This window comes from Lissotriton helveticus, chromosome 1_2 (genome assembly GCF_964261635.1).
Source record: "Lissotriton helveticus chromosome 1_2, aLisHel1.1, whole genome shotgun sequence".
Classification (NCBI taxonomy): Eukaryota; Metazoa; Chordata; class Amphibia; order Caudata; family Salamandridae; genus Lissotriton; species Lissotriton helveticus.
The window spans coordinates 183,030,267-183,043,089 of NC_136058.1; the positions used below are offsets into that span (position 1 = coordinate 183,030,267).

Below are 12,823 nucleotides of genomic sequence, written 5' to 3' on the forward strand. Positions count from 1 at the left end.
TTCCACTATAAAAAGGTGTACACACGTTTTCAAAGTTTAGTAATATGACGCTATGTATAATGCTCTCAGATGCTCTGATTTTATGCAAATATTTGCAGAAGCTTGAAAGAAAGATTGAGGATTCTTTGCTTTCAAAATAAAATGTTCATAAAAAAAATGAACAGAAAAAAAAAAACATAGCCCTAAACTACTGTAAATTTTCAGGTACCATTTCTTTGCAGCATCATTTAGTAACGTGATGATGCATGCTAGTATTTCCTAAAAATATTCATAATAGAAAATCAGTGTAAGATTATGGAAAACAAAAGTAAACAAACAGTGGCAAAGCCAGTAGGCCTGAAATTAGTGGTCAGCTTTTTAGTTTTGTCACTGTGTGAGTTGTTTTGGCATGGTTTTTGTGAAACCTTATTAGTGTGGGAGCTGCTGGACCCTCACCATTATAACAAATATTGGCAAAAGAAAAATTGGTTTTGGTCTCAAAAAGCACACACTGCCACAGTAGTTACTGGCACTGAACAAAACTACTTTGTGTGCCGATATGCTCCTTTTGAAAGAGCAGAATGCTGTCACTCACAGTGAAGCCAGCCAATATAGCGAGAGAGACAGAATTTTAATAAGCGCAAAAGTTCATAGTCAACACCAGACAAATTAGGGATCCAATTATTGAAGAAAGTCTCAAAAGTGCACCCTTGGTATATGTGCTTGCATTAAGCGCAGCTATACGGCTTTCGTGAATTCGAAAGAATTTACAGAAGTAGGACAAGAAATAGTATTCCTAAAAAATATTTGTGAACTGCATTTTATCATGAGCAAATATGCATGTGTAGATTTACTCATGCGAAAATCTGATTGTTTGAGAGTTCACTTACCCTCCAACCACTTTTTTCCCAACTCTGGAAGAAGGTTTACGTCTGCATTGTCAGGGGTATATTTCCAACATTTCTCAGTATGGGAAAAGATAAATCAATCAATCAATCAATCAATCAATCAGGGGTTGGTGAAGTGCGCTACTCACCCGTGAGGGTCTCAAGGCGCTGGGGGGTGGGGGGAGGTAGGGCAGTTCCGATCAGTCGAAAAGCCAGTTCTTGAGAGCCCGTCTGAAGGTGTGCAGGGTTGGTGAGCATCTCATTTCTACTGGGAGAGTTTTCCATGCTGTGGCTGCGGTGTAGGAAATGGCTCTCCCTCCAGATCTGCCAGGGCGAGGACGGCTGAACGGAGGTTCCTTTTGGGTGCGTGGAAGCTCATTCTGTTGTTGAGGTATTTGGGTCCGATGTTGTTGAATGATTTGTAGGCGTGCATAAGTAGTTTGTAGGTGACCTTCTTCGACGGGGAGCCAGTGGAGTTCTCGCAGGTGTGGGGTCATGTGTTCGTGGCGCGGTATCCCTAAAATGTGCCTGGCGGCCGCGTTTTGGGTGGTTTGGAGTTTGCGTAGTAGGAATTTGTTATTTCCTGCATAGAGGGCATTGCCGTAGTCGAGCCCGCTTGTGATGAGCGCGTGGGTGACTGTCTTTCTGCAGTCCAGGGGGGGTCCACTTGAAAATCTTACATAGGATCCGGAGGCAGTTGAAACAGGTTAAGGAGATAGCGTTGATTTGGCGGTTCATGGAGAGGGAGGAGTCCAGGATTATGCCAAGGTTCCGAGCATGGTCCGTAGGGGTGGGTGGGGGTCCGAGGGCGGGAGGCCACCATGAGTCACTTCAGGCGGAGGGGCGGGGTCCAAAGATGAGAACCTCGGTCTTTTCGGAGCTGAGTATGAGGCAGCTGTCTTTCATACAGGTGGCCACGTTCCTCATTCCTTCCTGGAAACTGAGTCTGGTGTCTTCTGGGTTGGTGGTGAGGGAGCGGATGACCTGGGTGTCGTCAGCGTAGGACACGATGCTGAGTCCGTGCTGTCTGACGATGGTGGCGATCGGGGCCATGTAGATGTTAAATAAAGAAAGTCTCAGAGAGGATCCTTGGGGAACTCCGCAGATATCGGTTGGTTCGGAGAGAAAGGGGGGGAGCCTGACTCTCTGTGTTCGGTTGGAGAGAAAGGACCGGATCCAGTTGAGGGTGTTTCCATGAATTCCTGCGTTATGGAGCCTGGTGGTTAGTGTGCGGTGTGAGACGGTGTCAAAAGCTGCGGAGAGGTCCAGAAGGATGAGGGCTGCGGTATGGCCTTGGTCGAGCAGCATACGGATGTTATGGGTGGCAGTGATCGGGGCTGTCTCGGTGCTGTGGTTGCTGGATTGAGATGGGTCCAGGATGCCGTTGTCTTCGATGAAAGTTGTCAGCTGGGCGTTCACGAGTCTTGCAGTGAAGGGGAGGAGGGAGATGGGTCGGTAGTTCTTGAGGTCAGTTGGGTCGGCCGATGGTTTTTTGAGGAGAGGCTTTACTTCTGCGTGTTTCCCGTCCATGGGGCAGGTGCCCGAGGCCAGGGCGGAGTTGAGCTAGCTCTGGACCGATGGCCGTGGAGGCTCTGTTGAAGATGTGAGGGGGCAGGGGGCAGTGGGGGCTCCTAAGTGAGTTTTCTTCATGGTGGTGGCAATAAGTTCGATGGACGCGAGGGACCAGGTGGTGATGGTCGGCTTGGCGGAGGTAGTGCCTGTAGGGGTGAAAGCATTTGTTAAAGTTGTCGTAAAGGGTCATGATCTTCTGGTGGAAGAAGGTGCGGAGCTCGTCGCAGAGAGTTTGGGAGGGTGTGATGTCAGAGGCTTCGCAAGAGGGTTTGGTGAAATGCTTGATGACATTGAAGAGTTCGCTACTGTTGGCTGCGTTGGCGTTGATTTTTTCCCTGATGAAGATTCTTTTGGTGTCTCTTATCAGCTGGTGGTAATTCTTCATGGTGATCTTGTGGTCGGGTGTGGGCTTCCGTGGTCTTCTGGTTCCAACATGTTTTCTTGAGGCGCCTGCAGGCGTGTCTGGCCTCTAGGAGCTCGGTGGTGAACCAGGCCGCTTTTGGAAGACGTTTAGTGGTGGTCTGTCAGAGAGGGGCTAGTTTGTCGGCGCAGCTGGTGATCCAACGGTGAAGTTCCTTTGAAGCGGCGTCAGTGTCGGCGATGGCTGAGGGGGGGGGTCGTGAAGGAGGGTGGCGTTAAGAAGGTCCTCGATGATCTTACTCCAGTTTCATCGAGGCGGGCGCGGGGTTTGTTTAGGTGCGGTGCTGGATGTGAAAGTGAAATGGATGCAGTGGTGGTCTGTCCATGAGTGCCGGGTGGTGTGGGTGAACTGGATGTTCGACCCTTCAGCGAAGGTGGGGTTTAGAGTGTGTCCTGCAATGTGGGTGGGTGTGTTTACCAGTTTATTGAGTCCCAGGTTGGGGAGATTCTCAAGTATCGCGTTGGAGTCTGGGTCCTGGTGGTAATCAAGGTGGAAGTTTAGATCTCCGAGCAGAATGTAGTCCGTGGAGGCGATGGCGTGGGAAGCGGCGAGTTCTGTGATGGCGGTAGTGGGTTGGGCGCGAGGTCCTGTTGGTCTGTAGATGAGTGTGCCCCGTAGCGTTGTTCTGGGGTTGGTGTGGATCTGGAGGTGTTCTAAGTTGGGAAGAGTGATCTTTGGGCTGGACGTGGAGAGTTGGAGGGATGTTTTGTGTGCGATGGCGGGGCCACCCCCGGGCGGTTTGGGCGGTCTATCCTCTTGAGCTTGTAGCCGTCTGGCATAGCCGTGGCGATTTCTGGTCCGGAGCTTGCGTTAGTCCAGGTCTCAGTGAAGAAGGAGAGAGTGTCGAGTAAGACCCATATCTCTATGGCGTGCCGGTGAAGGGATCGCACGTTGAGAAGGATGCAATTGATGGGCGTTGGCGGGTATGGCAGCAGGCGGAGCTTTACTGGCTATGGGCGCGGCGTCCATGGAGAAGGTGCTTCAGCAGTGAGCACATGAGAAGGCTCCTTGTGTAGGCGATGCTTGTACGCAGCACTCGAGGCGGCTGGGTTTGAGTGCAAAGAGGCTGGTGTAGAGGTGGGGGCCAAGGGAACCAGGGTTTCAGGCGCTGGGCGCGGTCCAGGTGCAGACGGGCGCCCCAGCGGCACGACCGCACAGCAGGTGCTGTTATGAAGGGGAGGTGGGTGGGATCGAGAAGGCGGGCAGGAGTCTTGAGGGGGGCGGGGCTGAGTGAAGGGATCACCGGGGAGGTGGTAAGGCGCTACGGTGCTAGTAAATAATGAGGCAGAACATGTAAAAGTAAAGAAGTCACAAAGCACAGAAAACACAAATCACACCAAGCGCTGGAGTCAGAAGCACGAAATACCAAGAAATCTCAGAACCTGTGGCAGAGTCGGGTGCGAGGCTCGAACTCTGCTGCTGGGGCTGAAGGGCGAGAATCCGCTGGCGGAGCTGCCGGGGAGAGTGCTTCCTGGTCCGAGGTCAGGTCAGCACAACACGCTCTCCCGCAGCGGTCGCCGTTATGAAGGGGAGGGGAGCGGGATCGATGAGGAGGCGGGCAGGAGTCTGGAGGGGGATCACCGGGGAGGCGGTAAGGCGCTAGTAAATAATGAGGCAGAACCTGTAAAAGTAAAGAAGTCACAAAGCACAAAAAACACAAATCACACACCAAGCGCTGGAGTCAGAAGCCCGAAACACCAACAAATCTCAGCGCCTGTGGCAGAGTCGGGCGCGGGGCTCCAACTCTGCTGCTGGGGCTGAAGGGCGAGAATCCGCTGGCAGAGCTGCCGGGAAGAGTGCTTCCTGGTCCGAGGTCAGGTCAGCACAACACGCTCTCCCGCAGCGGTCGCCGTTATGAAGGGGAGGGGAGCGGGATCGATGAGGAGGCGGGCAGGAGTCTGGAGGGGGATCACCGGGGAGGCGGTAAGGCGCTAGTAAATAATGAGGCAGAACCTGTAAAAGTAAAGAAGTCACAAAGCACAAAAAACACAAATCACACACCAAGCGCTGGAGTCAGAAGCCCGAAACACCAACAAATCTCAGCGCCTGTGGCAGAGTCGGGCGCGGGGCTCCAACTCTGCTGCTGGGGCTGAAGGGCGAGAATCCGCTGGCAGAGCTGCCGGGAAGAGTGCTTCCTGGTCCGAGGTCAGGTCAGCACAACGCGCTCCCCCGCAGCAGTCGCCATTATGAAGGGGAGGGGGGCGGGATCGAGGAGGAGGCGGGCGGGAGTCTGGAGGGGTCGGGGCTGAGGGGAGTGATCACCGGCGAGGCTGTAAGACGCTACGGCACTGGTAAATAATGAGGCAGAACCTGTAAAAGTAAAGAAGTCACAAAGCACAGAAAACACAAATCACAACAAGCGCTGGAGTCAGAAGCGCGAAATACCAAGAAATCTCAGAGCCTGTGGCAGAGTCGGGCGCGAGGCTCGAACTCTGCTGCTGGGGCTGAAGGGCGAGAATCCGCTGGCGGAGCTGCCAGGGAGAGTGCTTCCTGGTCCGAGGTCAGGTCAGCAGAGTTGTTGAAAACCCTTAAAACATGTAAGTTAGTAGGTTTGCACAGACTCAAAAGAGCGTTCTATCCCTGGAACAATTGCTTACCACTACCTTCAGCCCTAGTATGTAGAGCAGCAGAAACGTGGCAACATAAGGGGATTGCAAGTATTTAAACACTACTATGGTATGAGCCCTGGCATAATCAGAGGCTATATCAGAGCTCTTATATAATGAGATTGCGGTCATAATTTGTCATCGCACTACATGGTACCAAAAGGGACAAGTGGATATTGTTACAGGACAAATAGATTTATGAAGCAACCTGCCCATTAGACAAGTAGATATTTCATTAAATTCAACACCCCTGTGCCACTACTCTCTGCACCACTACTCTGTATGTCACTCTACTCTGCATCACTCCACACCAATGGACTCCACACCACTCTACTCCAGTGCTTACTACGTCACTGAACTCTACGCCACACCACTGTACTTTCCGCCACTGAACTCAATGCCAGTATACTCTGCACTACTGCACTCTACACCACTCTAAACCATTGCGGTCTATGCCACTCTGTTCTATTCTGCAGCAATGTACTCTATGCCACACCACTCTACAATACTGCATACTATACCAATCCACTCTGCATCCCTCCATGCCAAACTTTATTGCATTTTATGGATATACAATACATTTATCACACTGTACCTAAACATCGTGACATCTTACATTACAGTAGTAAGCCTTACATGTGGGACACATTACGGAACACATGAATAGGTCCTGGCATAGAAAAATACTTACCCAACTTAATGCAATCTATACTGACCACCCCCACTAACAAAACTGTGTCATCTGTGGATAACCCTGTAAGTCATAAATATTGTACATATGAGTAAGAGCGAGTCCCTGCAAGAAACTGCAGAGCAGTAGCAAATTGTAGAGATATGACTGTTACAATGGGGGGTAGGCCAGTTCCGGCATCCAGCATCGATGTGAAAAGGGGTGGTGTGTGCGTCGTCGCCAAAAGTGAGAGAGGGAAAGAGGTGGGGGTTATAGTGTGATCACAATATCCCCATAATACCCAGAAGGGACACTTGTGTTCATTACTCTTCCTCTGGTACTTCGTCCTGCGCCTTGAATCCCTCTATAGGATATCACATTCAAGCAAGATGGGTTTCTTATGTAGACCACTATACTCCTCTCACCATAAAGCCCCCCTTTCTGCCAGCCCCCAATGTGCCACTTCCTCCCGTCGTTGAGCCTCTCGTGGAGCCCTAGGAGGTTTTCAACATCTAGTTATGAGCCACTTTGACAGTAATAGGGCCAAATCAGTAAAGCGTAGTGACACTTTTGAGCTCTTCAGCGAGGAAGTAGCCCTAAGAGACAGTGTGTTGGTGTATCCCATCAGTCTAGGCAGGTCAATTCGGACAATGCTGCTGAAATCCGTACCACATACTCAGACAGGGAGGGGCATGTCCATAACATATGCATGAGGTAAACATCCTAAGCATGACAATGGGGCACGTCGTAAGGGCTGTGAGGAACATGCTGTTAAGCTTATGTAGTATGGAGAATTGGATGAATTTAAATCTCGGATTATGAGACACTTTCATGGGATATTCCAGCAAACTGGTCAATTCTTTTTTCCGGTAACTCCTGGGAGAGGTCTGTCTCCCATTTAGTTTTTAAGGAGAGGAGTGCTGTCATGAGATGTGCCCGGAGCCAGTGACAGAGCCAGCATACACTGTGTCTGCCATGTACCATGGTATACAACATCTGAAGCAGTTCATGCTTCGCATGTTCCCTCTCAATAGGTGCCCAGTGCTGTTGAACATAACAGATAATAATGGCCTGAGTTAGAAAGAGTGCTTCCGGCAACCCATGTGCAAAATCGGTATGTGACATCCATCATGCCATCTTCAAACAAGGAACCCACTGCTAATACTCCTTCACATTCCCAGGGGCCAAGACTATGTGCCGTCAGTGAGCCTGAATACGTGGGGGAGACTGCACAGCAGTATATTTGGTGTATATGGCACCATGAAAACCGTTTATCTCCTTGCTATCCTCCAATGCACTCTACACCACACTGTTCTGCTCTTCACCACTGCACTATACGCCTCTGTACCACTACTCCACGCTACACCACTCTACACCAATACAAGCCTTGATCTGCATGGGAAGAGAATTCCATAATTTGGATGTGGTAACTATAAAACTTCTGTCACCCCAGTTGGCTTTTTTGGTTCTAGGGATGATCAGAAGTTTGGCATCTGCTGAACGAAGACATCTGATCAGCGTGTAGGCCAAAAAGGCTTTCCTCAATTACTCCGGACCTGTGTTGTGAATTGCCATTCTGCACCATTGCACTCTATGCCATCGCATTCTACTCTGCACCACTGCATGTCACCTACTTTGCACCACTGAAATCTATGCCACTGAGCGCTACGCCACTCCATTCTATGCCACTGTGCCACTCTACAAGACTGCATTCTCCGCCACTGAACTCAATGCCACTTTAGCTGCACCACTGCACTCTATGCCACTCTACACTATTGCGCTGTGTCACTGCACTCTATTCTACGCTCTACTACTGTACTCGAAGCCACTGTTCTCTGTACCACTCTACAACACTGCACTCTAAGACACTACGCTCCGCTTTAATCTATTCTGCTGCACTGCACTCTAAGCCACTCTACACCTCTGCACACTTCACTCTACACCACTTCACTCTACTCTGAATTAATCTACTGTATGCCACTGTAGTCTACGTCACTGCAATCTACTCTGTACCACTGCACTCTGTCACTCCACGTCACTGCACCCTACGTCAATCTACTCTGCACCACTGTATTTTACGCAACTTCACTCTACAACCCTACACTCTACTATGCTTCAATCCACTCAACAACACCCTACTCAACTCAATGCAACTCTACAGCATACTACACTCTCCAAAGCTCTACGCAACTTCTTTTGCAACTTGACTCCACTCTATTCTACGACATACTACTCAACTCCACTCTACGACATTACATTCTCCTACACTACCCTGCTCTGCTCTACAACATTACAAGTGGCGGCTGGCACATAGCAAGGGTGGTAAGGCAAAGGGACACCAATTATTTTTTTAAATACACTTACATTCCTGTTCGACGCAACGTCCTCATCCTCCTGTCCTCCATGAAGGCAGGCTCCAACGTGGGGCCCATCCAACTTCCCCAACCAATCCTGGCGCTGCTCTGACCAGCATGAGAGCAGCGCCAGGATTGGAGGGAGCGACCTGACTCAGCACTCTCAATAGCACTGGAGGCTTGCGCTTTCTCTAACCTGGCCGTCTTGGACAGCCAGATTAGAATGAGCATTTCTGACTAGCCATCGCAAGACAGGAAGCCAAACAGACATGCATATTTTAAAGCGCACAGCTCCCTGCTGCCATTCGGCAGCACTGGCCCCGCCCCGTCACACTGTTCAGGACGGGACTGTTGATGAAAAATAAAATGGTAATAAATAAACTTTATTAGCATTTTATTTTTCAGCCCTGGCCTGGGGCTTTTCTTGGAGGGGCGATGCTCTTCTGCTAAGGCGGAGGAACTGCCCCTGAACACTACGCAATGCCCTCTCTATGCCATTCCACTCTGCTCTACACCACGACACTATGCCACCCCACTCTACGACATTCAACTCTAAGCCCTTCCACTATTATACTGTACTGCCTCCATGACACTTCACACTACTCAACTCTACACTACTCCATAACACCCCACTCCACTCCATGCCAATCCTTTACCCCACTAACTTTTATCCTTGCTAAACAGCAGCCACGCTGGTATATAACATGGTAAAAACATATTGGCAAAGCCAATTTAGTGCTGGTAGAGGCAACACCTATTGGCTTAGCCAATGCTAGTTTTAAAAAGCAAGAATACGTAAATTTAGATTATTTGAACGACAAAAAGTACTGAATGATATTACACAGTTGAGACAATTGAATACTAACTTAAACCCAAGTAATGACTAGAAAGCTACAGTAAAAGTACATGGATGAAGGCATAGGAAACACAAAACAATTAACTAGTTCCTAAAAGCATGTTTTATGGACACCTTTCCATAGGCTAAAAAGAAAAGCATAGTGTTAAACTGGTAATAGATGTGATGAAAACTGTAACTACAAGTGTTTTCAAATTCTGCAGTCATAGTACACAAGCGCAGCTTCCTCCAGGATATCAACTATTGTGAAACTATTTCATTCACGTATGTTGTTAGAACATCTGGGTACAACAGTACGAATGGCTGCTCATGGTACCCAACATATACACTCTCGGGCACTTGCATCTGTCAGAGAACTTTTAAAGGGATTATTAACCAATCCAATTCACCGGGGGCGGGAGGGGGGGAGAGGAAGGGTGCAGATTAGCCTGACATTCACTTTTTTTCTTTTCGAAGATGATTTGGGCTGCACTTTTCAATACCTAAGAGTAAGATGGTAGGCTTGTCTGGCCAATACAAAGGTGTCCGGTAGTTCACTTTAGTAACAATGACAATGCTTATTCGGGTATAGTCTCTCTTCTCTTCTCTTGCGTGGATGGGTTAAGTGGATAACTTATCGTGCTCAAAAATCAAACTCACGTTAATCACGAGTAGCACATTTCTTCTACTTCATTGCAGCAAAGCTTAGGGAACACTACATTCTTAGGGGAGGGACAAAATACATGGTGAACGGATAAAATAAAATGCGCCACTTGCTGTTTACATCACAGTTTCTGTGTTTAAGCTGGCGCCAGTGCATTGGAAAACAACATCCTCATCTGTTTACTCTCGACCAGGCTGGAGGGAGTGAAGAGGGCCCACGGTCACCTGACCGTGGGCATCTGACTAACAGCAGTCTGAGCACTTGCCGGAGACAGAAAATCTAAGTGGTACGTCTGGATATTAGCTCATTTATACAAGTCTTAAAATACAAGGGGTAATTTCCTTAATCGGCTCTACTAACACGTAACCCTAACCGTTTGTATCAGAACATATACTGGGATGAGGCACACATTACATCAAACATTTAACAATAAAGCAGGGATTCTCAAATAGCATAAGTAGCCGGTAAACAAAGTACACAGCAATCAGCAGACACAGCACGGCTTCCTCCGAACACGAGTGTCAAGCCAAGGCTAAAGAAGATAAACCACACTTAAAACATTCTCACAAGTCGTAACGAAAGTGAAACCTCATTAACCCGACGAGGGGTTAAGGACAGAAACCGTCTCTAGTACCCCATTATGAAAACACGAGGGGTTTACTAACGTTTTAGTGATTTCTTAATGTGAATTAAAATAGGACTACACTACTGCAACGAGCCCTAGGTCTTCAGATAGTACCGGCTTTCTAACCACAGGCACTTTGCATACAGGTACTTGGGAGCTCGTACTAGTAATCTAAACTATAAGTAGCAGAAGACCGCAGAATAAAAGACTGAAAGGCTAGGATTGCATGACGTTTACGAACATGATATTGTATAAAATTGCCCAACAAAAAATGGAAAGGACTATTATAAAAATTAGATGATTGTTCTATGTGACAAGAATCGGTCGCTAGTCCAGTCCTCAAAAGTTTCATTTTTGAAGGAAATATAGTTAATAGTGCTGCAGAGGAAGGACAAACGAATACAACTTTAGAGGCACAACTTGACCTTTGTCACTGAGAAATACACCGCAGTACAGGTCCATACCAGCGGATAACTAGAACCTATACCGCAGCCGTCAATGTAACTACTATTTCAGCTTCCGATTGGTCAGAGCAGCTTGCGCCCTACCTTTCATTGGTTTACTGTCTCTCTGTAAATTACTTGCCCCGCCCACATGCATTAGACACCCCCAAAAAGTAAGTCACGTAGAACTTGCCGCTCCCTTACCGTGTAGTACGACAATAGACCCGCGTTGTAATCCAGCACGAACCAGCGGTACTGCCAACCTTTCATAACGTTCGTCCATTTGCTTAGCGGACCTTCCATGATAGACGCCATATTGGGACAGAATAACAACACCACCAGCGACGTCACGTGGCACGTTTTCTGTTGGGCGTGGTGGATGGAGCACAAGGAGGTTTTCATCGAAATAAAAAAAGGCCCAGGAAACCAACACGTCCTTAGAAGGTCGCTTGGCAGCGTCTATGCAGGTCGTCGAGTAGAGTAACATATTACGGGCCACTTTTATTTGAGAAGCATAGGTGCAGGTGTAGAAAGTTAAAACTTGTATATCTTTTAAAATTGTAATCACGACAATGTGTTCCAATCACATCAACCATTTATGTCAGATTAGTCGTTCAGTATTTTGTAAACAATAAGATTAAAGATGATTTATTAAACTGAAATACAAGTATTACCTAAATACAATATTGTGAAGAATTTACTTTTAAACTAATTTTGGCTGTGAACTCCGTTATTATTATCACCACAGTTGGCAGATCATGATGGCCGCCACCTTCAGCAGCAGCAGGAAGTCCTCTGTTAAACATGTCCTTATTTTAGCCTCTTGTCTACTGTGGCTTTAAATTTCAAACTGAATATGGCACTATTTAGCATAGCTGCCAAGTGTACAAATTACTTTGAATGAAATTTCCATGATTTCAATGTGCTTATGGATTCATTCCATTTCACTTCTAAATATGTGATACGTTGAATCACACTTTATCAGGGATAAAATCAACCAAGAACATCCCTTAAAAAGAGATAAATATCTCAAATTCATTTTCACGGATAGAAATCTCTGAAAAAGCCTTAAAACTGCAGTAAACCCCACAGTTTAAATATCTCCACCGTATATACTATACAAGATCCTGGCTGTGGCAGATGGGAGTTATCTTATCCCCCAATGCCTCCGCTGTACGAAAGAGGAGGGTTCATTTCTCCATACAGTATGGAGCTGTGAGTTAGTACAACCATTCTGGAAGAGGGAGGTGTCCTGACTGGGCCAAGTGCTGGCCTGGACCATTCTATTTGATCCCCGACTACTGCTCCTCCACAGCATGGAAGAGATTGGAGGACATAGCTACAAACAGCACCTCCTGTTTCTAGGCCTTACCATGGCCAAATGGGACACTGCCCAGAAGTGGAAGGTGTCCGCCTCACCGGGGCTAGAAGAGTTGGAAAAGACCTTAGACAGATGTATGGGTGCTGAAATTGTGGTTTTTCAAGCACTGGGATGCCCACAGAAGCACAGGAAGATTTGGTCCCACTGGGTGACATATCGAGGGATTACCTTGCCCTCCCCCCGTCAGATACAGACCCCCCATAAGCCCTCAAGAGATATAATGCAATACAACTGAGACAGTCAAGTCTTTCCGCTCTCATTTGACATACCTCAAAATCAAGTGATTACGATCATTTAGTCGAGTTCGGTATGGTTTGTTAATTACCTTGCCTGGTTTGCCCCAGGCCAAGTTTATATTGAAACTTAAATTTGGGTACGCTATGTCT

General features: G+C 47.8%; 1 protein-coding gene across 5 annotated transcripts in view; it reads right to left on the reverse strand.

The window, feature by feature from the left end:
- OSBPL9 (oxysterol binding protein like 9) overlaps positions 1 to 11,409 on the reverse strand; it is a 1,511,872-nt gene extending 1,500,463 nt beyond the window's left edge. For 4 of the 5 annotated variants that reach the window (XM_078670721.1, XM_078670745.1, XM_078670729.1 and 1 more), the window contains exon 1: positions 11,261 to 11,409. In XM_078670721.1, coding sequence (XP_078526847.1) covers positions 11,261 to 11,371 — 111 coding nt within the window. In that variant the 5' untranslated portion in view covers positions 11,372 to 11,409. The remainder of the gene's footprint in view (positions 1 to 11,260) is intronic. The other variant, XM_078670788.1, reaches the window with a different exon arrangement.
- Between the last annotated feature and the right edge of the window lie 1,414 nt (positions 11,410 to 12,823).